We start from the raw sequence: 24876 nt of genomic DNA on the forward strand, positions 1-24876 counted from the left end.
AATTAATAAATGAGTTTAGCAAGGTCACAGAATACAAAGTCAAAATGCAAAAATCTATTATATTTCTATATACTAGCAAAAATCTGTTGGAATTCCCCAATAACAACAGCCTTCTATTCATGTACACCTGCCCATTATAAGTAAAATTGTTTCTTGTTATATTTCCAGGGGAACCTATGATATTTTAGTAACAAAAGATAATCAAACCCGCTCTGTTGGTCAGTATGACAACCATGGCAGTTTTGGAGAACTAGCTCTGATGTACAACACCCCGAGAGCTGCTACCATTGTCGCCACTTCAGAAGGCTCCCTTTGGGGACTGGTGAGTTAGAGATATGGTTCTCCTTGCATAGCATGGTATTAATTCCCCTTACTTCTGAGTCTCTGTCCTTGGGCTGTTGGTTCACACTATGTTTTATAGCCAGTTATCTGAAAGACATTGTGGAAGGTTTTGTACCAGTGTGTTTTTCCATTTCTCTGAAGTGATTTATCAACAAACCATTTATTCCAAATTACATAGAAAAGACTGGGTCTTGTGACCTTGCAGTGTGTCAGCTCTTACTACATTTTCCATTTATGTTTTTATCAGACAAGTAGAGAGAGGGGGGATAACTGTACAAGAGACAACCTAGAAAAATAAGTGTCATTGAAAGCTCTGCCAACCATGTTTTCCATCTCTATCTATCCTAGGACTAACTTTCCTCTGTGTTTGGCCATCTCTTTATTCATTGGTCCATGCCAATATTCAATAGATTTAGATGACTAGAAAGGCTGATAGCCATATTCTGGGAAATAGAACTTTCCTAGAATGTCTTAGGCACAGTACTGCTATGATCCTATCCTCTATTATACATGACCCACCTTGCTTCCTTCATTATCAAGCCTCAAAATACATAATTCTCTTCCTTCTTAAACAAAACAATCATCCTCTTGTACAGATTCCAAATTTCACTTTTAAAATGTTCACATCTATGATAATTTGTTTCCATTTACCCTACAAGCAGAATTAAATATATACCTTGGAATTATCAATATATTTCCTCAAATAAAATCACATTTTAAAGACATACTAGAGCACTTTATTGTGCTATACTAATGTAGAATTAAGAATGCCCCTGAGGCAGGACAGGAATAAAGACGAAGACATAGAGAATGGACTTGAGGACACAGGGAGGGGGAAGGGTAAGCTGGGACGAAGTGAGAGGATGGCATGGACTTATATATACTACCAAATGTAAAATAGATAGCTAGTGGGAAGCAGCTGCATAGCACAGGGAGATCAGCTCAGTGCTTTGTGACCACCTAGAGGGGTGGAATACGGAGGGTGGGAGGGAGACGCAAGAGGGAGGAGATATGGGGATATATGTATATGTACAGCTGATTCACTTTGTTATAAAGCAGAAACTAACACACCATTTTTTTTTTTTTTTTTTTTTTTGGCGGTACGCGGGCCTCTCACCGTTGTGGCCTCTCCCGTTGCGGAGCACAGACTTCGGACACACAGGCTCAGCGGCCATGGCGGACCGGGGCACGAACCCATGTCTCCTGCATCGGCAGGCGGACTCTCAACCACTGCGCCACCAGGGAAGCCCCTAACACACCATTTTAAAGCAATTATACTCCAATAAAGATGTTAAAAAAAAAAAGAATGCCCATGAGAGAGACTTCCCTGGCGGCCCAGTGGTTAAGACTCCTCGCTTCTAGAACAGGAGACTTAGGTTCAGTCCCTGATCGGGGAACTAGGATCCCACATGTGGTGCGGCCCACAAAAAAAAAAAAAAAAAAGATTGCCCCTGAGAGATGAGAGATACATTGGTTTAAGAATACATCACACACTTGGGAAGCCAGTGCTTAAAATACTCAAGGTAGATCAATAAATAAAGGGGGAAAATAAACTCAGTTTTAAAATACATTAATGTCAACTTCTGGTCCAGGCCAAGATAGAATAGCCCCATTCCTCACTAGTCTTCCCTCTTAAAACTAGAAAACTCTGGATATCTTACTACAAACAAACATAGGAGACCCTGAAAGATGGAAAGGAGAAGGTGGACTGGCTAGGAACTAGGGATTTCAGGAATTAAGGAAGGACATAACAGTGAGTTCACCAGGTTTTCTTATTAATTCCCATATATCCCAGATAGGGTGCTGGAAAAACCTACAACCCAGATCCACCAACAGGTACACATAAAAACAGCCCCAAGAAAAGTCTGCTCCCTTTAGCCAAAGGACAAGGAAAAGGACAGCTTGGCAGAATAGAAAACCTTTTATGATAATGCCACCCTATTCCTGCCAAATACCAAAGGAAAAACTGCTTCTACCTCCCCACACTGTCACTGGGGCCAGCAGGAAACTGGACTTAACAAACTCATCCAGCAGCAAAGAGGCAAAATGAGGTGATGTGTGGTGTTACTAATTGGCACTCCACTTCCCCTGCCAGAGTAGTGTCAGTAGAGTCCAGAGGGGAGCTGAACATGCACTCCCACACATACAGGCACCCTATATATATAGACAGGGTGACTGCCTGCAAAAAAAGAAGATAAAATTGGATTCAGTTTTACAACATAATACCCAAAATGTCCAGGATACAATAGAAAATCACTTGTTAGACCAAGAACAAAGAAATTCTCAATCTGAATTAGAAAAGGCAATCGAAAGATGTCAATACCGGGCTTCCCTGGTGGCGCAGTGGTTGAGAGTCTGCCTGCCGATGCAGGGGACACGGGTTTGTGCCCCGGTCCGGGATGATCCCACATGCCGCAGAGCGGCTGGGCCCATGAGCCATGGCTGTTGAGCCTGCGCATCCAAAGCCTGTGCTCCGCAATGGGAGAGGCCACAACAGTGAGAGGCCCGCGTACCGCAAAAAAAAAAAAAAAAAAAAAGATGTCAATACCAAGATGACACAGATATTGGAATTAGCTGACAATGATTTTAAAGCAGCCATCATAAAAATCCTTCAACAAGCAATTATGAACACACTAGAAACAAAGGGAAAAAAATAGGAGGTCTCAGTGGAGAAATAGAAGACAGAAAGAAGATCCAAATGGAAATTTTAGAACTGGAAAATACAATAACCAAAATAAAAACTCACTGGATGGGCTCAATAGCAGAATGAATATAAGGGAGGAAAGAATCAGTGAACTTGAAGATAGAACAATAGAAATTACCCAGTCTGAACAGCAGAAAGAAAATAGACTGAAATGAACAGAGCCTGTGGACTAATAAGAAAAGGTACAGTATTTGTGTCATCAGAGTCCCAGAAGGAGAGGAGAAAGAATATAGAGCTAAAAAATTATTCAAGGAAATAATAGTTGGAGAATCCCCAAATTTGGTGAAAGATAATAAACCTACAGATTCAAGAAGCTGAGTGAACTTCAAATTAGATAAACCCAAAGAAATCTATGCCAAAACACATCAGAATCAAACTTTAGAAAACTAAAGACAGGAATAAATTTGAAAGCAGCTAGAGAGAAACAATGCTTTACCTACAGAGGAAAAACAATTTGAATGACACCAGATTTCCTATCCATGAAGGCCAGAAGGAAGTAGCACAGCATTTTTCAATTGCTGAAAGAAAAGAACTGTCAACTCAGAATTCTATACCTAGTGAGAATATCCTTCAGGAATGAAGATATTCTCAGATAAAACAAAACTGAGACTTTGTCACCTGCAGAAGTGATAAAAGAAAGAAATTTGGGGCTTCCCTGGTAGCGCAGTGGTTGAGAGTCCGCCTGCCAATGAAGGGGACGCGGGTTTGTGCCCCGGTCCGGGAAGATCCCACATGCCGTGGAGCGGCTGGGCCCGTGAGCCATGGCCACTGAGCCTGTGCATCCGGAGCCTGTGCTCTGCAACAGGAGAGGCCACAACAGTGAGAGGCCCGCGTACCACAAAAAAAAAAAAAAAAAAGAAAGAAAAATTTGGAACACCAAGAATGGAGAAAGCATAACAGTAAACATATGGATAGACATAAAAGTCTATCCTCCTCTTGAGTTTTCTAAAATAGGTTAGATGCTTGAAGCAAAATTATAACATTGTCTTACATGGTTCTTAATGTATATAGAGGAAATATTTAAGACAATTACATTCTAAAGGGGAAGGAAAGGGGCCTAAATGGAAGTTAAACTTCTACACTTTACTCAAACTACTAAAATGTTGACACCAGTAGACCATGATAAGTTACATATATAAATATAATACATAGAGCAACCACTAAAGTAATCTGTACAAAGAGATACACTCAAAAGCTCTATAAATCCATTCAGGTAACCTGCAGGAAGGCAAGAAAAGTGAAACAGAAGAACAGGAAACAGGGAAGAACAGAAAACATTGAATTAAATGGTAGACATAAGCCCTAGTATATGAATAATTACTATAAATATAGATGATCTAAATATACCAAGTGAACTTATTTACAAAGCAGAAGTAAAGTCATGAATGTAGAAAACAAACTTGTGGTTACCAGGGGATAAGCAGGGGGGAGGGATAAATTGGGAGATTGAGACTGATATATACACATTATGGGAAAAGAATCTCAAAAAAAGAGTGTTTATATGTATAACTGATTCACTGTGCTATACACCTGAAACTAACACAACATTGTAAATCAACTATACTCCAATAAAAAAAAATTTTTTTAAGCTATTATGCCAAGTTAATTCAATCTAACTAATCTTAACTAATTAGAGGGCAGGAAGTTCTTTCAATTATTGTATGTGCTGTCTGAGAAACACACTTGAATATAGCTACAGATTTCATTAATTACAGTTCATTATTTTCCAGATTAGTTACTAAACTCGCATCAGAAGGTCAAAGACAGCAATTTTGTCAGCTGCCACTTCTCTCAGTGCTGTATCTTTTGCATTTCTGGAACTCAGACAGAAATTGATTACAAACAAAAACAAATCTCCATAAAAATGAGAAACATAAGTCTTTATGAATATGTTCAAGCCAAATGATTTTGTAAAGTATAAGAATCTTTGTTTTTAAAGACTTCCTTATAATCTTTATTTTCGGACTTCCCTGGTGGCGCAGTGGTTAAGAATCTGCCTGCCAATGCAGGAGACCCAGGTTCAATCCCTGGTCCGGGAAGATCCCACATGCCACAGGTCAACTAAGCCCGTGCGCCACAACTACTGAGCCTGTGCTCTAGAGCCTGCGAGCCACAACTACTGAAGCCCGCATGCCCTAGAGCCTGCGTAGTGCAGCTAGTGGGCCCATGTGCCGCAACTACTGAAGCCTGTGTGCTGTAGGGCCCGTGTGCTGCAACTACTGAAGCCCGCGCGCCTAGAGCCTGTGCTACACAACAAGAGAAGCCACTGCGATGAGAAGCCGGCGCACCGCAACGAAGAGTAGTCCCCACTCACTGCAACTAGAGAAGGCCCGCGCACAGCAACTAAGACCCAATGCAGCCAAAAATAAATAATAATTTTTTAAAAAAGAAAGTAAAAGTATAGTAATATATATACTATGCAAACATGAACCAGAAGAAAGCAGAACTTATATTAATATCAGATAAGTAGACTTCACAGCAAAGAAAATTACCAGAGACAAAGAGGAACATTACATAATAATGAAAGAGTTAATCTACCAAAAAGACACAGAAACCCTAAATATGTATATACCAAACAACAGAGCTTCAAAATATGTAAAGCAAAAACTGATAGAACTGAAAGAAGAAATAGAGAAATCCACAGTTATATTTGCAGACTTCAACACCCCTTTCTCAACAATTGATAGGACAACTAGACAAAAAATTGGGAAGGATACAGTACTTAACATCACCATCGACCAAAAGGATCAAATTGAAATTTATAGGACACTTCACACAACAACAGAGAATACACATTCTTTTCAAGCCCACAAATGTTCACCGAGATAGACTACATGTATCCTGGGATATAAAATAAAACTTAACAAGTTTAAAAGAATTGAAATCAGACAGTGTGTTCTCTAACCACAATGGAATGAAACCAGAAATCAGTAACAGGAAGATAACAGGAAAATCTCCAGACTCTTGGAAATCAACCCATTCCTAAATCTAAAAGTCAAAGAGAAAGTCTCAATAGAAATTTATTAAAAATGAACTGTAAAACTGCTTGCCTTGGGCTTCCCTGGTGGTGCAGTAGTTAAGAATCCGCCTGCCAATGCAGGGGACACGGGTTCAAGCCCTAGTCTGGGAAGATCCCATATGCCGTGGGGCAACTAAGCCCGTGAGTCACAACTACTGAGCCTGTGCTCTAGAGCCCGCAAACCACAACTACTGAGCCCACGTGCCACAACTGCTGAGCCCACGTGCCACAACTACTGAAGCCCATGCACCTAGAGCCTGTGCTCCACAAGAGAAGCCACTGCAATGAGAAGCCTGTGCACCGTAACGAAGAGTAGCCCCTGCTCGCCACAACTAGAGAAAGCCTGCACACAGCAACAAAGACCCAATGCAGCAAAAAATAATAATTAATTAATTTAAAAAAACAACTGCTTGCCTTGTGGTTTGGATATGAGAATTAAGTAGAAGCACATCTGAGAAGCAGTTTCCTCGGTGCCTGGCACAAGGTAGGGTACTACAGAGTGGTGGCACGTGCTTCCCTTGGTTGTGGTGCTGCTCACCACCCTTCCATTTCTGAAACTCGTCTCCTGAGATCCCTGCCCTGCCTTCCGAGTTCCTAGCCTTATCCTTTGCAGTCTTCTCTTCCTCTCCCTGCTATCTTAAGTGAGATTCATCTCGCTGCTGCCTTACGTGACCTATTTAGATGCCCTTTTCTCGTGCATTATTCACCTGCTTTATAGCCCAAACCCTACCAAAGCTTCAGTACCACCTTCAGGAAAGTGACTCCCAGAGGGTCCTCTATAGCCTGACTTCTTACTTGTGCCTTCCAAGGCCTTTGGAAATGCCTTCTGAGGCTAAATCAGGGAGGACCTGGTGTTGCCACTGAGTTTCTCAAATTGGATTCTATATTCCTTCTCTTACTGGGGGCAGCTGCCACCATGATCATTACACTTAGTCTCTGCTCCCACTCTGTCTTGCTTGCATGAAAGTGAGTAGAAACTCTTTTTTCTTTTAATATTTATTTATTTATTTATTTAGCTGTACCAGGTCTTAGTTGCAGCACGTGGGATCTACATTGTGGCACGTGGGATCTAGTTCTTTGACCAGGGATCGAACCCAGACCCCCTGCGGAGCACGGAGTCTTTTTTTTTTTTTTTAATTATAATTTTATTTATTTATTTTTGGCTACATTGGGTCTTCATTGCTGCACCCAGGCTTTCTCTAGTTGTGGCAAGCAGGTGCCACTCTGTTGTGGTGCGTGAGCTTCTCATTGCAGTGGCTTCTCTTGTGGAGCACAGGCTCTAGGTGCGTGGGCTTCAGTAGTTGTGGCATGCGGGCTCAGTAGTTGTGGCTCGCGGGCTCCAGAGCACAGGCTCAGTTGTTGTGGTGCACGGGCTTAGTTGCTCCGCAGCATGGCCTCTCCTGTTGTGGAGCACAGGCTCCAGACGCGCAGGCTCAGAGGCCATGGCTCACTGGCCCAGCCGCTCCACGGCATGTGGGATCTTCCCAGACCGGGGCATGAACCCGTGTCCCCTGCATCGGCAGGCGGACTCTCAACCACTGTGCCACCAGGGAAGCCCAGCAGGCGGATTCTTAACCACTGTGCCACCAGGGAAGTCCCAGTAGAAACTTTCTGCAGTGAAAGGAAAGGGTAGTATTCTTCTTCTCTTTTGAACTTCAGGGCTACTTGCTTGACTCTGAACACTTGGCTGCCTGAGGGAGCTACCATTTCACAGTAGCAGTTTCCTCTTCACAGCTCCATTGGAAGCTCCCTGAAAGCTGGGTTGGTGTCTGGTGCTTTTTTATATCCTCCGCAGTCATAGGAACTGGACTTGCACAGCCTGAGAGCTCTGGGAAGTGCAAAAGCATGCGTAGAAAGGGTTGGAACACAAATAGAGATATCAGTTGTTTTCTCTTTAGCTAGAAATAGTTTATGGCTGCAATTTTAGTAATCTTTGTAATGTTATAGATGGATTTAGAAATACTGTTTTTTGACAATGTCTGTTCAAACATAAGGAAAGGAATTTTATAATTCCCATTGTCTCAGTCTTGATTGTTCTCTTTCCACAGCACTCTTGGCCTAGATTGGTGCAGGAAACATGCAGAAACTGAAGTCTAAAGATAATGGAGTAATATTCCAAAGTATAACAGTAACATTTTAAATGATACATCTCTAACCTTGGACTTCAAAAAAGTAGTGGCAAGTGATGCAGCTGATTAGAGCAATCAGAGATTGAATGGCTCTTTTCAAGCAGACAGATGGAAAATAAAATGGGGGAAGAATCTGGCTTAGTACCAGAGAGCAGACATTATTTGTACTCAGTTTAGGAAGGGAGGGTAGGAGTCTGCCACCTTTTATACTAGGAGTATAGGGTGCAGTAGGTGACTTCTCCTGTCAGGCAGATGAAGCATGGCATGGGATAGGACCAGGGAGTTCTGTGGCTGATGGAATATGAGCCAGTGAAACCTATTTAGACATCTCAACTCAGTTGTCTTCTATGTGTTTTCTCCACCCAACTCCCACCCCATCATCAAGAATACTAAAATAGCAAACCTACAGCTAAACATGCCCATAGCCCCTTGCTGTTTTTCATTCTTTCAACCTTTAGGATGTCATTACTGTACTTTAAAAAGAAAAAAAAATCTTTCTATTCTTGAGAGCCCAAGGTAGAAGAAAGTTAAAATTAACTTAGGTACAAAAAACTGCCTACTCACGTAGGAGCCTAAGCAATTAACATTCTCCTGGCTGCATGTCCCTCCCCACACACGCATACACATATCTGAGAAGTACCTGACCATAGCTCTGGTTAACTGTCTCTTGAGTATGAATCCTTGACCTGCTGGGGTCAAGATATCTTTCACATGCCTGCCTTCCATTTTGAGTTTCCTACTTTATCTCTCCATTAATTTAAAACCTACCTCTCCTTCAGGTCCCAGACAAATTTATATTTTTGCAACAAAATTATCCTTGATCACTCCAGGCTATCGTGATCTCTCTCCTCAGAATTCTTGTGGCACTTACTTTGTCCCTGTAGTTCATCTAGCACATTTCATATGCTGTCTTGGACTGTAGTTTTTTATTCCTATAAATTTTGTATTGTCTCCCCATTGAGATTATAAAGTCCTTGAGGGTAAGAACCATCTGATTGTTTTATCTCCCTTTTTTGAAAGTGCATCTTTTCACATTAAACAGTGACTGTGAGCTCACAAATGTTTGATTGGGACGTTTTAAATTTTGTATTCTATTTATGACTGACCCATAGGTGGCACCCATTGAGTACTTGATAGCAGGTGACAACATGTGAGACATCTGTCCGGCTCAGGCTACAGATCTTTTTCTCATAGCAATGACTCAGATTGAAATATCATTAAACACTCAGTTGACCCAGTACCTTCCAGAGACCTCCAATGTTTGCTGTGGCATAGTTAATTAAACCATAGATGCTCCCTTATACGGGCATTTACCAGAATTTTCATATCCTTTCTTATAGGACCGTGTGACGTTTAGAAGAATCATAGTGAAAAATAATGCAAAAAAGAGGAAGATGTTTGAATCATTTATTGAATCTGTGCTGCTTCTTAAATCACTAGAGGTAAAGCCTATTTTAATAAGAGTCTGTTTATGGGGATTTAAGCAAAGCTGTTAAAATGATTCTCATTAGATTTTTAAAATCATACTATTCTAGCCCATTTCAATGTTGTATAGATACTATTTGTGACTTTCAATTAAGACGTTTCCTTATAATTTGTATGTTCATTGTTTCAGGTGTCAGAACGAATGAAGATTGTGGATGTAATAGGAGAAAAGGTCTATAAGGATGGAGAGCGCATAATCACTCAGGTGAGTGGGGGCCTTGTGCAGCACCTTTCCCAGAAGCCACCTCCTGAAGGAGTAGTGCATCATTTGTCCTGTCACTTTGGGGAGCTCATGTTGCACGATACGCAGGCACACTTCCTGCAGAGTGTTCTAAAGCCCATTGATGTTCAGCTTACTGACTTATGCACATCTCTTGCCTCCATTCACCTTTCCTTGGCTTCTGGTGTTTGTTCTTTTGGATGTCATTTTCTTTTAACCCTGAGTAAGCTTCCTACATCACTGTTAAAACCTGGAGAAGGTCGAAAGGTTGTGTACCTTCTCTCTATGTTTGGCACAAAGTCCCTTTTAGCTAATCTAACACAAACCAGTCTTCAGTGACTGACCAGATTTGTAAGGTATCTTTAGTGTTTCCTTTGTACCTTTTTGTCATGTTATTTTTGGGTACTGTAAGGATCATCACACAGTGAACTGGAACATTATGATGAGTGCTCTGTAATAATTTTCCTAGTCTACTATGTTTCCATTTTTAATTATATATAAAGAGTATTATAGACTTTTCCGAGTCTAAAACTTCTCTGCCAGTGGTTCTGGCAAGAGCACTGGGAAGGGGAATTCCCTGGCAGTCCAGTGGTTAGGACTCCGCGCTTCCACTGCAGGGGGTATGGGTTCGATCCCTGGTCGGGGAACTAAGATCCCACAAGCTGCATGGCGCAGCCAAAAGAATTTTTTTTAATTAAAAAAAAAAGAGCCACTGAGAAGATGTCTGGTTGGTCTGGGTTGGGGAATGTGTCCATACCTGAACCCAGAGCTGGGGCTAGAAGGAAGACTCAGATTGGTCAAGCCTAAATCCCCAGACCACCCCTGGGCCCTGGAGGTGGAGTTGGCCCAACCAGTACCACAGAGATTAATCAGGCTTATCATAAAAGGAGAGAGAGATGCTCCAGAGAAAAAGGACTAACAAAAAAATGATGTCTACTCTAAGTGGCATCTCTAAATGCCTTTGTTTTCTAGATAGCCCCACTGTTAATAATTCTTTTAATTAGAAATTGGTTTGATTCAGTAAATATTTACTAAGGTAGACAAGTAGGACCAGATATAAGTGCTATAATGAGAGGAAAAAGAATGGCACTGAGGACTTCCCTGGTGGCGCAGTGGTTGAGAATCCACCTGCCAATTCAGGGGACACCACTTCGAGCCCTGGTCTGGGAAGATCCCACATGCTGTGGAGCAGCTAAGCCCATGTGCCACGACTACTGAACCTGTGCTCTAGAGCCCATGAGCCACAACTACTGAGCCCACAAGCCACTACTACTGAAGCCTGTGTGCCTAGAGCCCATGCACCGCAACAAAGAGTAGCCCCAGCTCGCTGCAACTAGAGAAAGCCCGTGTGCGGCAACGAAGACCCAACACAACCATAAGTAAATAAATAGATAATTAAAAAAAAAAAAAGAGTGGCAGTGAGAATATAGAACAGGATGTATTCTATACGGTTTCATGAAGGAAATGCCCTTTGAGCTAAGCTTAAAGAACAAGTACAGTTCCAGCAGTTGAGGTCAGGGAAGGATCTTTCAGGGCAAGAGAACAATGTGAGCAAAGGCCTGTGGGTGTAAGCTTTGTTCCAGGGCAGGTATCCTAGTATGGTAAGAATGTAGAGCTGAGTTGCAGAAATGGGACATGCTGACTGGCCACATTTGCTTCTGAAGCTGTGGTGCTTTAATTTACTCCCAATGGACCTCTACTTAATCCTGAAAAGCCCCAGACCTTCAGGAGGTATGTCAAGAGGTATGAAAAACCACAGTGTTTTCTGGGATGTCTGTGTTCTTGAAGATAGGAGTGCTAGGTGGTGATGCAGAATGGACACAAATTAAGATGATAACCACCTTATTATAGACCCCTTTCGGCAGTGTCTCTAGACCAAGGCTTCTCTAAGTGAGGTCCCAGGACTAGCAGCATTAGCATCATATAGGAATGTTAGAAATTCAAGTGCCTGGGCCCCACCCCAGACCTACTGCAGAAACTATGCTTTATGTTGTTTTGTTTGTTTGGTCAACTTTGTTACCCTATATTTTATATACAGTACAATTACCAAGTTTAAGTATACAATTTGAGAGTTTTATAACCATCCCTATAATCATAGTGTACAGCATTTCTGTCATCCCAAAAAGCTCCCTTGTTTGTATTTTAAGTAAATCCCCTCACCCGCTCCCTTGCTCCTGGAAACCGCTGACCTGCTTTCTATCGCTCTAAAAATTCCTTTTCTAGAATTTCATATAAATGAAACCATATAACGTGTAGTTTTTTGTGTCTGACTTGTTTCTCTTAGCATAATGTTTTTGAGATTTATCCATGTTGTTGTATGTATCAGAGGATCATTCCTTTTTATTGCTGTATTGTATTTCTGTATTGCTGTATTGTATTTCATTATACAGATGTACCATAATTCATCTTTCCACTCACCAGTTGAGAGACATTTGGGGTCTTTCCAGTTTGGGGCAATTATGAATAAAGCTGCAATAAGCATTTGCATACAAGTCTTTGTATAGACATATGTTTTTATGGAATTGCTGAGTCATATGGTAAACATAGGTTTAACAAATTGCCAAAATGTTTTTTAAAATGTCTGTACCATTCTGCATTCCCCCAGCAATGTTCAAGAGTTCCAGTTGCTCTGTATCCTCATCAGCACTTAGTATCGAGTCTTTAATGTTAGCCATCCTAGTATGAAGTGGTATCTCATTTTGGTTTTATTTTGCATTTACCTAATGTCTAATGATGGTGAGCATCTTTTCCTGTGATTCCTTGCCATCCATATGTTTTCTTCAGTGAAGTACATCTTTTGCCCTATTTAAAATTAGGTCTTTTGGCTTCTTAATATATTGAGTTGTAAGAATTCTTTATGTACTCTGAGAACAAATCCTTTATCAGGCAAATGATTTGCAAATATTTCTCCCAAAATGTGGCTGTGGCCATGGCTTGTCTCTTCATTTTATTAATAATACCTTTTAAAAAGCAAAAGTTTTTAATTTTGACGAGTCCAATTTGTCATTTTTTTCTCTTGTAATTCACTCTTTTTGTGCCCTATTAAAAAAAAAAATGTTTGCACAGTTAGTAAGATTTTCTCCTGTTTTACTTCTAGGCAAGCACTGTTCAATAGAAATATTATGTGAGTCACATACAATTTAAAATATTTTAGTAGCCAAATTAAAAAAAAATGAGGGGCTTCCCTGGTGGCGCAGTGGTTGAGAATCTGCCTGCCAATGGAGGGGACACGGGTTCGAGCCCTGCTCTGGGAAGATCCCACATGCCGCAGAGCAACTAGGCCCGTGAGCCACAACTACTGAGCCTGCACGTCTGGAGCTTGTGCTCCGCAACAAGAGAGGCCGCGACAGTAAGAGGCCTATGCACCGCGATGAAGAGTGGCCCCCGCTCGCCGCAACTAGAGAAAGCCCACGCACAGAAACGAAGACCCAACACAGCCAAAAATTTTAAAAAATTTAAAAATTTAAAAATTAAAAAAAAAAAAAAAATGAAACAGGTGAACTTAATTTTAATAATATATATTTAGCCTAATATATTACATTTCAACATCTAAGTGATATAAAAATTTAATAATGAGATATTTTACATTTGGGGGATATTCAGTCTTTAAAATTCAATGTGTATTTTACACTTACAGCACCTATAAATCTATACAAGCCATAGTTCAAGTGCCCAGTAGGCCCATGTGACTAGTGGCTACTGTATTGAGCCGTGCAGTTCTAGTTTCATAGTTTTAGATCTTACATTTAGATCTATGATCCATTTTGAATTAATTACATGGTATAAGGTTAGGGTTTTTCATATGGATGTCCAGTTGTTTCAGCACCATTTGTTGAAGAGATTTTCCTATCCCATTGCCTGACACTTGCATTGAAAACCAATTGGCCATATATGTTTGGGTCTATTTCTGGTCTCTTTTTGTTCCATTGATCAATGTCTGTCTCTCTGTTAATAATACTGCACTGTCTTGATTACAGTAGCCTTACATAGTAAATCTTAAAATCAGATAGTTTAAGCCCTCCAAATTTTTTGTTCTTTTTCTTTTTTTTTTTTTAATAAATTTATTTTAGTTATTTATTTTTGGCTGCATTGGGTCTTCGTTGCTGCACGCCAGCTTTCTCTAGTTGCGGCGAGCGGGGGAGCTACTCTTCGTTGTGGTGTGCGGACTGATGCTCTGTGCAGTTACCAGCCGGGGCATATTCATGGAGACAGATGTGAATACTCCATGTTAGGAAGTGAGAGATGTTTGTCAGTCATAGTTGGACTAACATCCCTGGCAATCAGGATCCTCTCGTTTAGTTCTGAATTTGTTAGCCATTTACTGGTTTGTAGGTTTGGAAAATAAATACCAATTCAAGCTCAGGCAATGTGAAAATGATCTATTTCTGTGTCCCTCTTTAATACATATATATGGCTCTGACCTGACCTCCTCTCCCTCTTTAGGGTGAAAAGGCTGATAGTTTTTACATTATAGAGTCCGGCGAAGTGAGCATCTTGATTAAAAGCAAGGTGAGTTTATGTGTGATGGTGTGAGTTATGTCAGGGGAGATCCAGATGCCAGGTATATGCACAGAAAGTAACTGTTTGCTTTAAAAATGTGGAGTGTGTTTAGTGTTTCAGAACCACCATTATGTGAGATATGTGACTGACAATGACCGATGTTTAAGCCCATTCATTGATAAAGATTTAGTATATTTTTTCTTGTTCCTATTGCCTTTACCTCTGTTACATAATTAATGATATGAGAAATATTGACCTACAAATCAATAAGAAAAAGGATAAGCACCCTAACAGAAAATGGGGCAATTATATAATAAAAAATACATGTGAGTGTTGAATATGAAAAAGCTTCCTTTTTAGAGTACTAGGAAGGGAGGTCTCTAGGACAGTTATTATTATGGCCATTTGATGGATAGGGAGACCTAGAAAACACAGTGACCTATAGATGGGAAGAGTGATTCTTACCATAAATCCATCATCATCAGATTTCCTGTTTCAATTTTTTTAAGAATAAAGAACTTGTTAAAATACTGAGTTACATATAATACTAAATCAGCCTAGTGAAAAACCTTTTATGGAGTATTTTTTGTAAAAGTTAAGCATGGAGAAAGAAAGAAAAATATGATTACTGCCTATAAGATGGCTTGATTCCTAATTAAAAATATATTTTTTTACTTATAGTTTTTAGACTACTGCTATATGTTTGTACATTTCTCATATTCATTGACACCTACTGATCACAGCATAGTGTTGGGTTTGTAGGTCTAGCAGCACTGTGGCACTGGGTTGGGAAAGGGGGAGTTTGTCAGAAATTCAGTCTTGGGCTCTGCCCCAGACCTACTGAATCAGAATCTGCATTGTATCAAAACCCACAGGGGGCTGGTGTTCACAGTACAGTGTGATAAGTGCTACTCTAGAGAAGGGACTAGGTAGACATGAACACGTCTGCAGTCCCAGAGAATACGACAGAAATTGGAAAGAGAGCATTGGCTTGGGAGGGGCAGATCAACTTCAGAGCAGACAGGTCAGGGCAGAAGTGTGAAAGGAGCAAAAGTCAAACCATGTAAGCCAGTGTGGTACTTTTGTTTATTTTTCTAAATTAACCTTCAGGGACTTCCCTGGTGGCGCAGTGGTTAAGAATCCGCTTGCCAGTGCAGGGGACATGGGTTCAATCCCTGCTCCGGGAAGATCCCACATGCCACGGAGCAGCTAAGCCCGTGTGCCACAACTACTGAGCCTGCGTTCTAGAGCCTGCAAACCACAACTACTGGGCCCACACTCTGCAGCTCCTGAAGCCCATGCGCCTAGAGACCGTGGTCTGCAACAAGACAAGCCACCGCAATGAGAAGCCCGCGCACCACAGCAAAGAGTAGGCCCCGCTCGCTGCAACTAGAGAAGCCTGCGCACAGCAACGAAGACCCAACGCAGCCAAAAAATAATAATAATAACAAATTAACCTCTAAAAATTTATTTATCTGCCTGTAACAAAGTCATTCTTAAAGATTTAGACTAATTCTTATTAATGTTATAAGTATTTTTTTACTTAAATTATTGCTTAGCTTAGCAGATGGATTTGTTTAAAAAATATAAGAAACTCTAGATAGTAAATAAAATATAGTACCTTATTTTCAGTAATTTGAAAAGCACAAAGTATAACCTGCTTGATTTCTTAAACCACCAAATTTCAAGGTTGAACATTACTTTTTAAAATATTTAGTTACTTAACTCTTCTAAACAAATATGGTAGGGGGACCACCAACTTAAGATGAAGGTAGTACCTAAAAATAAAATGTGTCGCCATAAAGTATTGTCCGAGAAAAGCATGGCCTCAAGTCAAAAAGAAGTAGCCCTGAATTGTGACTGTTTACCTATGAGAAGCATTGACGTTATTTAGGAAGAATTAGCAAAAGGCCTTGTCTTCTACCCTGTGTCTCAGAGTCAGCATCTACCAAATGGATCGCATTCATATATGTATAATATATAAAATATATTAAAATATACATCATTATATATTAACATAATTGTATATACTATATTAATATATACTATAATAATATTATGCATATATATATATATATATATATATATATATATATATATACACCTTACCTCTTGGTAAAAGCCAACTCATTTGGTTAAACCAGGCCACTGAGATTAGCCCATGCAGTTTACATGGTACAATTAGAGTCTCTGCAACATGAATTTGTAAGTAATTAGTTAAGTGTACTGAAAAGGGAATGTAAGTGTGTGCAACTGGACATGCCTAGTTGTGATTCTGGAATCAGCCCTGGTCATGTTCTCCACCTGCTCTAGACTAAAGCAAACAAGGATGGTGGGAACCAAGAGGTCGAGATTGCCCGCTGCCATGAGGGGCAGTACTTTGGAGAGCTTGCACTGGTCACCAACAAACCCAGAGCTGCTTCGGCTTATGCAGTGGGAGATGTGAAATGCTTAGGTAAGAAAAATTCTATATGCATTAGTGTTGTGTTTTTTTCTAACATGCAGTATTTTTTTCCCATCAGCAAGCCTTGACTTACTCTGTCAGCTCTCACTCACATCTAGGCTTGAACAGTTTGTGTGACCAACCAGAAATGGGTTCATGTGTTCCTTTAGCAAACATTTTTGAGAACTGACAATAGCCTATGAACAGCCATATAGACGCCCTGGCTGTGTGGAAAGAGCAGTGATGGAGACAGGTGTCCAGGGCTGTGTGGGAACAGAGGGAGTGAGTGCTGCTGCGCTCTGCAAAGTGTCAAACTTAGATGACATAGTCCTGCTGTGTTCACATAGAAACATCCCTTCTTTCTCCAAGTGTCCAGTATCCAATAGTCCAGTTCCTACAACATGAATGGATATGTTTAAGAAAAGGTTTGCATGAGGGAAATGACTGAATTATTGGTGTAGAGAACTTATTCTCTCCCTCACCTCTTTTTAACAATGCAGTTATGGATGTACAAGCATTTGAGAGGCTTCTGGGGCCCTGCATGGACATCATGAAGAGGAACATCTCACACTACGAGGAACAGCTGGTGAAGATGTTCGGCTCCAGCATGGATCTAATAGATCCTGGGCAGTAGGTGTGTCACACCTCAGAGCCTTCTCAGTGTGACACCAAAACCTTCCAGTCAGCCACAGAACACAAACAGAAAATGTGACAGAACTGTTCCTGCTGTTGCCGCCACCACTGCCATTGCTATAGCTGTGGGCGTTTAGAAAACTTGGAAGTCAGCACTAAAGGATGGGTAGAGGTTCAACCCACACCTCCACTTTGCTTCTGAAAGCCCATTATTAGGCCACTTGTAATGATTACTCCAACCCAGTTTTCACATCTTTGGTTCAAAATGGCATGTCTCTCCAAAAATTTAAGTGCCTGATACAAAGTACAAAGTGTAAACATCTTCCTTTCCTCTCTTGCTGCTACTGTTGCTTTTAGAAGTTACCACAGGTTGGCACAAACCTGTTGTATAACTGTAGACACCCTCCCCCAACCTTTTATAGCCTTCCGTTTCCTCATTTGTCCTTTGAGAAAGTCCACAACTGTAGCCTTTGGCTTTACCATCAAAAATGGTGGCAGATGTGATGGAGGTCTGTGGTCCTGTGGCATTGTACTGTCTGCTGACAGTGGCACACATGACAGCTGTCCCCAAACTCTCAGTGATGCTTAGGGAGAGACCCTGCCCAGGGTCCAGCAGGTCAGCACCCCAAAGCACACTGATCAGACATCGGAACCCACGTTAGAGCAGAAAATTTGAGTTTAGCACATTTTACAGGTAGCAGAGAGCCAGGGAAGGTTTTCTGGGTTGGGGGCGGGGGTGTTTTATTTTGTTTTAGTAGATTTTGTTTTGTTTAATCTCTGTGCAGTTTGCGTGAGTGAATTGCTGTCCATTTATAAGGAGCTGAGGTCTGGGAGTGCCATCACTGTATCTGACCTAAATACTTTCCTGGGCAACTCCTGCCCATCTCTTATTACCAGTTGCTCTTACTGATGGCAGTGTGCTGGCAAAGAGAGACCTTTCCCTCTACTCCAGAGTTGTTATGTAGCTTTGCTGTTGAACCATCAATTTTTAAACTCTTTAAAGAAGAAGCAGCTATTTTTTTGAAAAAAAAAACCCCAACTCTCTATTTAGAGAATTTCCCTGGACATATTCATATATATCAGTTTGTCAGCTGACTCAGGCATTCATCTTAAAGATCAGCTCTTTTTGTTAGTTTTTAAAAATCAGCATCATTTACAATTTCATAGAATTACTGCAAAGACCTTTCTAATTAAGATGTTGGGATGGGCTTCCCTGGTGGCGCAGTGGTTGAGAGTCTGCCTGCCAATGCAGGGGACATGGGTTTGTGCCCCGGTCCAGGAAGATCCCACATGCCGCGGAGCGGCTGGGCCCGTGGGCCATGGCCGCTAAGCCTGTGCGTCCGGAGCCTATGCTCCGCAACGGGAAAGGCCACAGCAGTGAGAGGCCCGCGTACCGCAAAAAAAGAAAAAAAAAAGATGTTGGGATATTTAGGGTTCCAGTTGTTAATCCCAGAGGAAAGTAATTTAGCTTGTATTTTAAAACTTTTTAAACCTTTTGATTATATCAGGTGGAATTCTAATGAATTATTGTAATTAACCAGATATCTTTCAGAATGAAATTTTTTTTCTTCAGAATAACCTAGAATCAGATGCTACAAGAGATCCTAAGAACAGTATGAAATTTACCTAAAGATAAATTTGGATGTCATAGCCAAGTTTATATTAAATCAAGAGGCCCTTTCCAATATGAATTTTTTAAACTTGTATATCTCAATAAATCCCTAAGCAATTACATGCTGGAGCTTGAGTCATTCCTGTTGTAGACAGTGATAGAGACCATATGGTCACCTTCCATTGTCCTCCTAAGCCAGGCTGTCTGCTTTTGCCATGAACAGTATGGTCAAGAGATTTTCAGAGTGGTGACCCATCACAACCTTGGTCAGTTCTCCCTTTTTCTTGTGCTCCATGAAGTGAAAGCAGAAGGACTCTTTCAGACTGCCCTAGGTAGCCTGCCTTACAGCTCTCAGAATTGTGAAACATTGTAACTAATACTCCAAAACAGGCAGCTAGCACTGGGAAAGCCTGTGTGGTTTTTCCCACGGTTTTCTGAGGTTCTTATTTTCTATGGTGTTGCTTTATTATCAAATATAAATTAAGAAAGCAGATATTGCACTTTAGCAGACAAGAACCATACCTGTTTCTTACACAGGTAATAGGTACATCCAACTTCAGGAGTGACACAGAGGTGTAGCCCCCAGACTGTGTAAGGACTCTGTTTAAACACTGAGTGGGTGAACTTCCCTGGTGGTGCAGTGGGTAAGACTCTGCACTCCCAGTGCAGAGGGCCTGGGTTCAATCCCTGGTCAGGGAACTAGATCCCACACGCATGCCACAACTAAGCGTTCGCATGCCACAACTAAGGAGCCTACATGCTGCAACTAAGGAGCTGGCAAGCCACAACTAAGGAGACTGCCTGCCTCAACTAAGACCCAGTGCAACCAAATAAAATAAATGTTTTAAAAATAAAAATAGATAAATGAACAAACACTGAGTGGATGCTCCCTTACACCCCGCATGCCAGCATTAGTTAGGGCCAGCTGTGAACTCCGACCCAGTCACTCCCGCAGGCTGCTAGGGATGGGACTTCTCATCTTGCCCTCTTTCACATCCCAGTTCAATCTTCCCCTTCATAGAAGCCTCTTTGACACCCCCAACTTACTGATGCTTTCGGTTTTACAAAGTAGATTCATCAGGTTTAAGTCTTCCTGCTCTAACTGCGGATTGACATATGGATCATCAGTCCAGACCCTCACTGCATATAGGGCCCCTTGAGGATCTGACTTGAGGAAGGGAGACTTTACAGGGACCAGTGTGAGTGAAAAGGACACAGCCATTACCAAGGTGCCAGGAGTCTGACAGTGTTCCAGTTCTCTTTACAGCATGAGGAATCGAAGGTGGCAGACCAAGTTCAGCTCAGGACTCTGGTGTCCACATTGTGCTGGGCAAGTCCTGCACTGAGAGTTGAGCCTCACAGGGAGAAGCATGTGTTGGGAAGAGGTCTTTTTTTTTTTTTTTTCCCGGTACGGGCCTCTCACTGTTGTGGCCTCTCCTGTTGCGGAGAACAGGCTCCGGATGCGCAGGCTCAGCAGCCATGGCTCACGGGTCCAGCCGCTCTGTGGCATGTGGGATCTAACTGGACCGGGGCACGAACCTGCATCCCCTACATCAGCAGGCGGACTCTCAACCACTGCGCCACCAGGGAAGCCCAGGAAGAGGTCTTTTTCATAATTGTTTTATACTGTTCTCTTCTATGATGGTTTAGAGCTTCATGCTGTCTTTTCTGGCTTTGCTATTGATTTTGCATGGTGGAGAATGTACCTGAGAGCCTTGAGGTTCAACCTGCAGTATTATTCTTCCTGCTAGCCCCAGTTTATCACACCCACTTCCTTCTTTTGGTTGTATTCTCTGAAGGAAGGGTTCATCTGCTCTGTCCTCTTAGTCCATAGTCCTTATATATAAATGTGTTATGTATAATTGCAGTAGCTTCTTAGAAATCAGGGTGGAGCTTTTCTTTGAACAGTTTAACGAGCAAATTCAGCAGCAAAGTGTCAAGAAATGATTCTCCAGCCAGGAGAGGTCATGTTCATCCTCTTATTGCCCAGATTCTCTAGTCACAACGGTACAGTAGTCAGTGAGAGGTGCCACTGGCACCCAGCAGCCCCTGGGCACACAGCATTTCCATGTCCTGTCACAGTGTACAAACAATTCTTTCATTTAGGAAAATTGAACGAGCATTTTTGCACAGAGAAAAATGGAAAAGACCCATGAATGTTATCTTTTATATTTTGTTTTCAGTTGGCTAATGTTGAATTTTTTGTTCTTGACATGCACTTGTAAACCAATCTTGCCAAGATACAAGTTGTTTTGGTTTTTCACTACAATTACCTCTTGTTCCTCCTGTTCTGACTGCTGACGTTCCTCAATGATTCTAATGTCTATTTTATGGGAAGCAGCCTTCCCATGGGTTTCCTTTTACACACTGCAGGGCTATCTTTATACTTCTAAAAAAAAAGGAGAAAACTGTCACTAAACTCATGGGGGATTTGCAGAAAACCATTTAGCCCACCTTGAGCAAAAGGTAGATTCCTCATTGTTTTCCTAAGTTCATTGTAACAAAAGAAATCTAATTCAGCATTATTGTGCTACCTCAAAGGTAAAAATGTTTTAAGGTCTTTTTTGGTCCTGAGTTCTACACATAGTGTTTGAAATGTCTCTCAGTTGGAATTATTTTTAAATCATTGGGGAGAATCTTATTTTAACCTGTTTTACACTTGTATTTTAATCTCAGAAGAATAAGTGATTAGAAGGTGATCAATTCTTGCTCTGTAGTATTGAACATATGATTAAATCATTGTTTGGCATAAACAAGGTTGGGTGTTTTAAAAGGAAACTCTAGGGCTCAGCTTTGCTCTTGGTTAATAAAGGCTGACAAATCATATCTGAATTTTTGGTGCAGCCTTGTGTTGTGTGTTTTTCCTCATTTCAGGGTTCTATCCATCACAGCATTCATCTAGCAGGTACATTTTTGAGATTGGGGTGTGAGCTCTTAAAAATTAGAGAGGAGGCCTGGACATATATATTAGGGTTCTCCAGAGAAACAGAACCAATAGCGTGTATGTGTGAGGTGTGTGTGTGTGTATATATAAAGAGATTTATGGGAATTCCCTGGCAGTCCAGTGGTTAGGACTTGGCGCTTTCACTGCCATGTCCCCAGGTTCAATCCCTGGTCAGGGAACTAAGATCCCACAAGCTGCACAGCACAGCCAAAACAATAAAAGAGAGAGAGAGAGAGAGATTTACTATAAGGAATTGGCTCACACAGTTATGTAAGTTCCAGGATATGAAGGGCAAGTTGGCAAGCTGTAGACGTAGGAAAGCTGATGGTTTAATTCTAGTCTGAGTCTGAAGACCTGAGAACCAGGAGAGCCAATAGCATATTTCCCACCCAAAGGCTGGCAGGCTTAAGACCCAGGAAGAGATGATGTCCCAGTTTGAAGGCAGTCAGGCAGGATAATTCTCTCTTACTTGGGAGAGTCAGGCTTTTTGTTCTGTTCAGACCTTCAACTGATTGGATGAGGCCCACCCACATTAGGGAGAGCAATCTGCTTTACTCAGTCCACTAATTTAAATGTTACTTTCATCCAAAACCACCTTTTCAGAAACTCTCAGAACAATGTTTGACCAAATATCTGGGCACTCCATGGCCCGTAAGTTGACACATAAAATTAACCATGACAACATGGTATTTGAATTGTTTGGGGATGGTGTACAAGGGCATCCAATATATCCCTTGCTGGGGAAGATATACTCACCAATGAAGCCCAGCAGAAAATATCTCCTGTCTGACAATATTAATTATTTCCTTCTCTGTAACATGGCTGTAACCAGAACTAGCAATGACTCTGCGATAGCCTGCTGTATTTATAGTTTGTTTCCTAGTGTCCAAAGGAAGCTCATTCTATAACAAAATCATGTTCCACTTTGATCTTGCCTTCACCTGACAGTACAAAAGGGCCAAGTAATAAGTGAATATAAAAAATATCTACGTGGGGCCCAAGAAACTAGTAGTTGAACCCTCAAAGCCAAACTGACCTTGTTTCAAGGCTTTAAAAATTAAATATGGTTTGGCCTTTGTGGTTTTGGTGGTGGTATTGCTATGAACAATTAGGAAGTGCCAGGACTATGACAAGATCATATGGTCCACAGTCTCAGCCTGGAAGAGTGAATATCTTAGGAGGACTTTGCTTTCTATGTATGTTCTAACAGGAAGCTAGAAATCTGTGCCATCAAAATTACCTGAATATTGGGACTTCAATGGCTGTCCAGTGGTTAAGACTCTGCGCTTCCACTGCAGGGGGCATGGGTTCCATCCCTGGTTGGAGAACTAAGATCCTGCATTCCACGTGGTGTGGCCAAAAGTTAAAAAAAAAAAAAAAATTACCTGAATATATCCTTAGCAATCTTAGTGCATCAATTTTATAGCAACAGAGTTAAAACAGTATTACTTATAATGTGATTAAGGAAATTGGGGTTGTTTCACAAGACATTCATGTTAAATATGAATTTTGCTTCCTTTACCCATCCTCTCTACAGACAAATGCCTTATCACAGATGATGGCCAGTGATACATACTGTTACCTGATTGGGGAAATGCAGAGTGTCAACCAGGAACATATTAAATAATCAGTTGTGAATTCAGATGAGATGAGTATTATCTAAGTTCTGAATTAGAATGTCAGAAATTAGGTCTGACTCAGCTCATTTGTTCATTGAACAAAATCTTGATTACCTGCTGTGGCCATTCCTGACACTGTTTAAATCCCAGGAATTATCAAGAGTAATGACGCTGGGGTCCGAAGGGCATTCCTGGACCTTTCCTCCAGTGCTATGGAGCTTATCCTCATGTTTCTGGACTCACATGGACAGCAGCCCCAGTCTCCCATTTCAAGGATGATCATGCTTCCAGTGCCTGTTGTTGCCCTTGGTCATGCTGCTCTTCTCTATATGGCTCCCACTGCCTCTTCTTAAAGTGAGTAGTTTGGACACACAAGCGTGCAATGTTCCTCACTGCTTTAGCTTGCATCACATAATTATGGTTACAGAAGCATCTAGGAAGCTGTCAAAAGAGAAAGACTAGATTTAAGATTTTAAGGAAAGCTCCCTCCAGGTAAGGACATCTCAGAAATTGTCATCTTCATACTAGTCATCCTAAATGTCAAGATTAAGTTTGGCTGGATATGCCTTTCTGGCCTAGGTTGTCTTCTCTGATGATGTGCTAAGAATCAAATTTTGTGGGAAGTGTCTCTTTTGTGTGACATTTCCACCCCTTCCTCTTTGACTCTTTCCCAAATAGAATCCTTGATCCTGTGGGCATTTCTCTCTATTCTGTGTGTTTAAGTACACAGAGTCAAGCAATGCCCAGCCCATTTGAAGACTACAGGGCAGGAGGCTGACCAGACCAGAATATGAAACCACAGAGGGACTGGGAGCTACCCCAGACACTAGGAAAGCGAGCAGGACCTGACTTCACTAATCAGTCCATCCTGACAGGCAGAAGAATGGGTATTTGCCAGTCAGCTCTCAGGGAAGAGCTGTCGAAACAGATAGTACCAGCCAAATCTCCATGGCCCTTCCTCCCTCTGCAGAATTGCACTGAGGCAGGGGTCAAAAGCCACTGTATATGCTGCTGAAAGCTAGGATCCAGCAATCTCCTCTCTGGCTAGGCCCTCCAGTCCCCAGAAAGAGGAGGCAGAGGTGTGCAGCTGGTTTTTTTTTTTTTTTTCCTAGCAAACAAGTAAAAAGGAAGAGCTAAAGTCCAGACCCACCAGATGAGCAGACCAGCACTTTCCAGCATAATATTCAAGCATAGTTAAACTGGACATTTTTATCCTGAAAATGAAA

At 41.4% G+C, this 24876-nt stretch overlaps 1 protein-coding gene across 1 annotated transcript in view; it reads left to right on the forward strand.

Moving 5' to 3' along the window:
- PRKAR2A (protein kinase cAMP-dependent type II regulatory subunit alpha) overlaps positions 1-21919 on the forward strand; it is a 74382-nt gene extending 52463 nt beyond the window's left edge. The window contains exons 6-11 of the mRNA XM_032648846.1: positions 169-322; positions 9535-9636; positions 9810-9884; positions 14343-14408; positions 16713-16854; positions 17343-21919. Coding sequence (XP_032504737.1) covers positions 169-322; positions 9535-9636; positions 9810-9884; positions 14343-14408; positions 16713-16854; positions 17343-17476 — 673 coding nt within the window. The 3' untranslated portion in view covers positions 17477-21919. The remainder of the gene's footprint in view (positions 1-168; positions 323-9534; positions 9637-9809; positions 9885-14342; positions 14409-16712; positions 16855-17342) is intronic.
- Positions 21920-24876: the final 2957 nt, after the last annotated feature.

This window comes from Phocoena sinus, chromosome 11, assembly GCF_008692025.1.
Source record: "Phocoena sinus isolate mPhoSin1 chromosome 11, mPhoSin1.pri, whole genome shotgun sequence".
Taxonomy (NCBI): Eukaryota; Metazoa; Chordata; class Mammalia; order Artiodactyla; family Phocoenidae; genus Phocoena; species Phocoena sinus.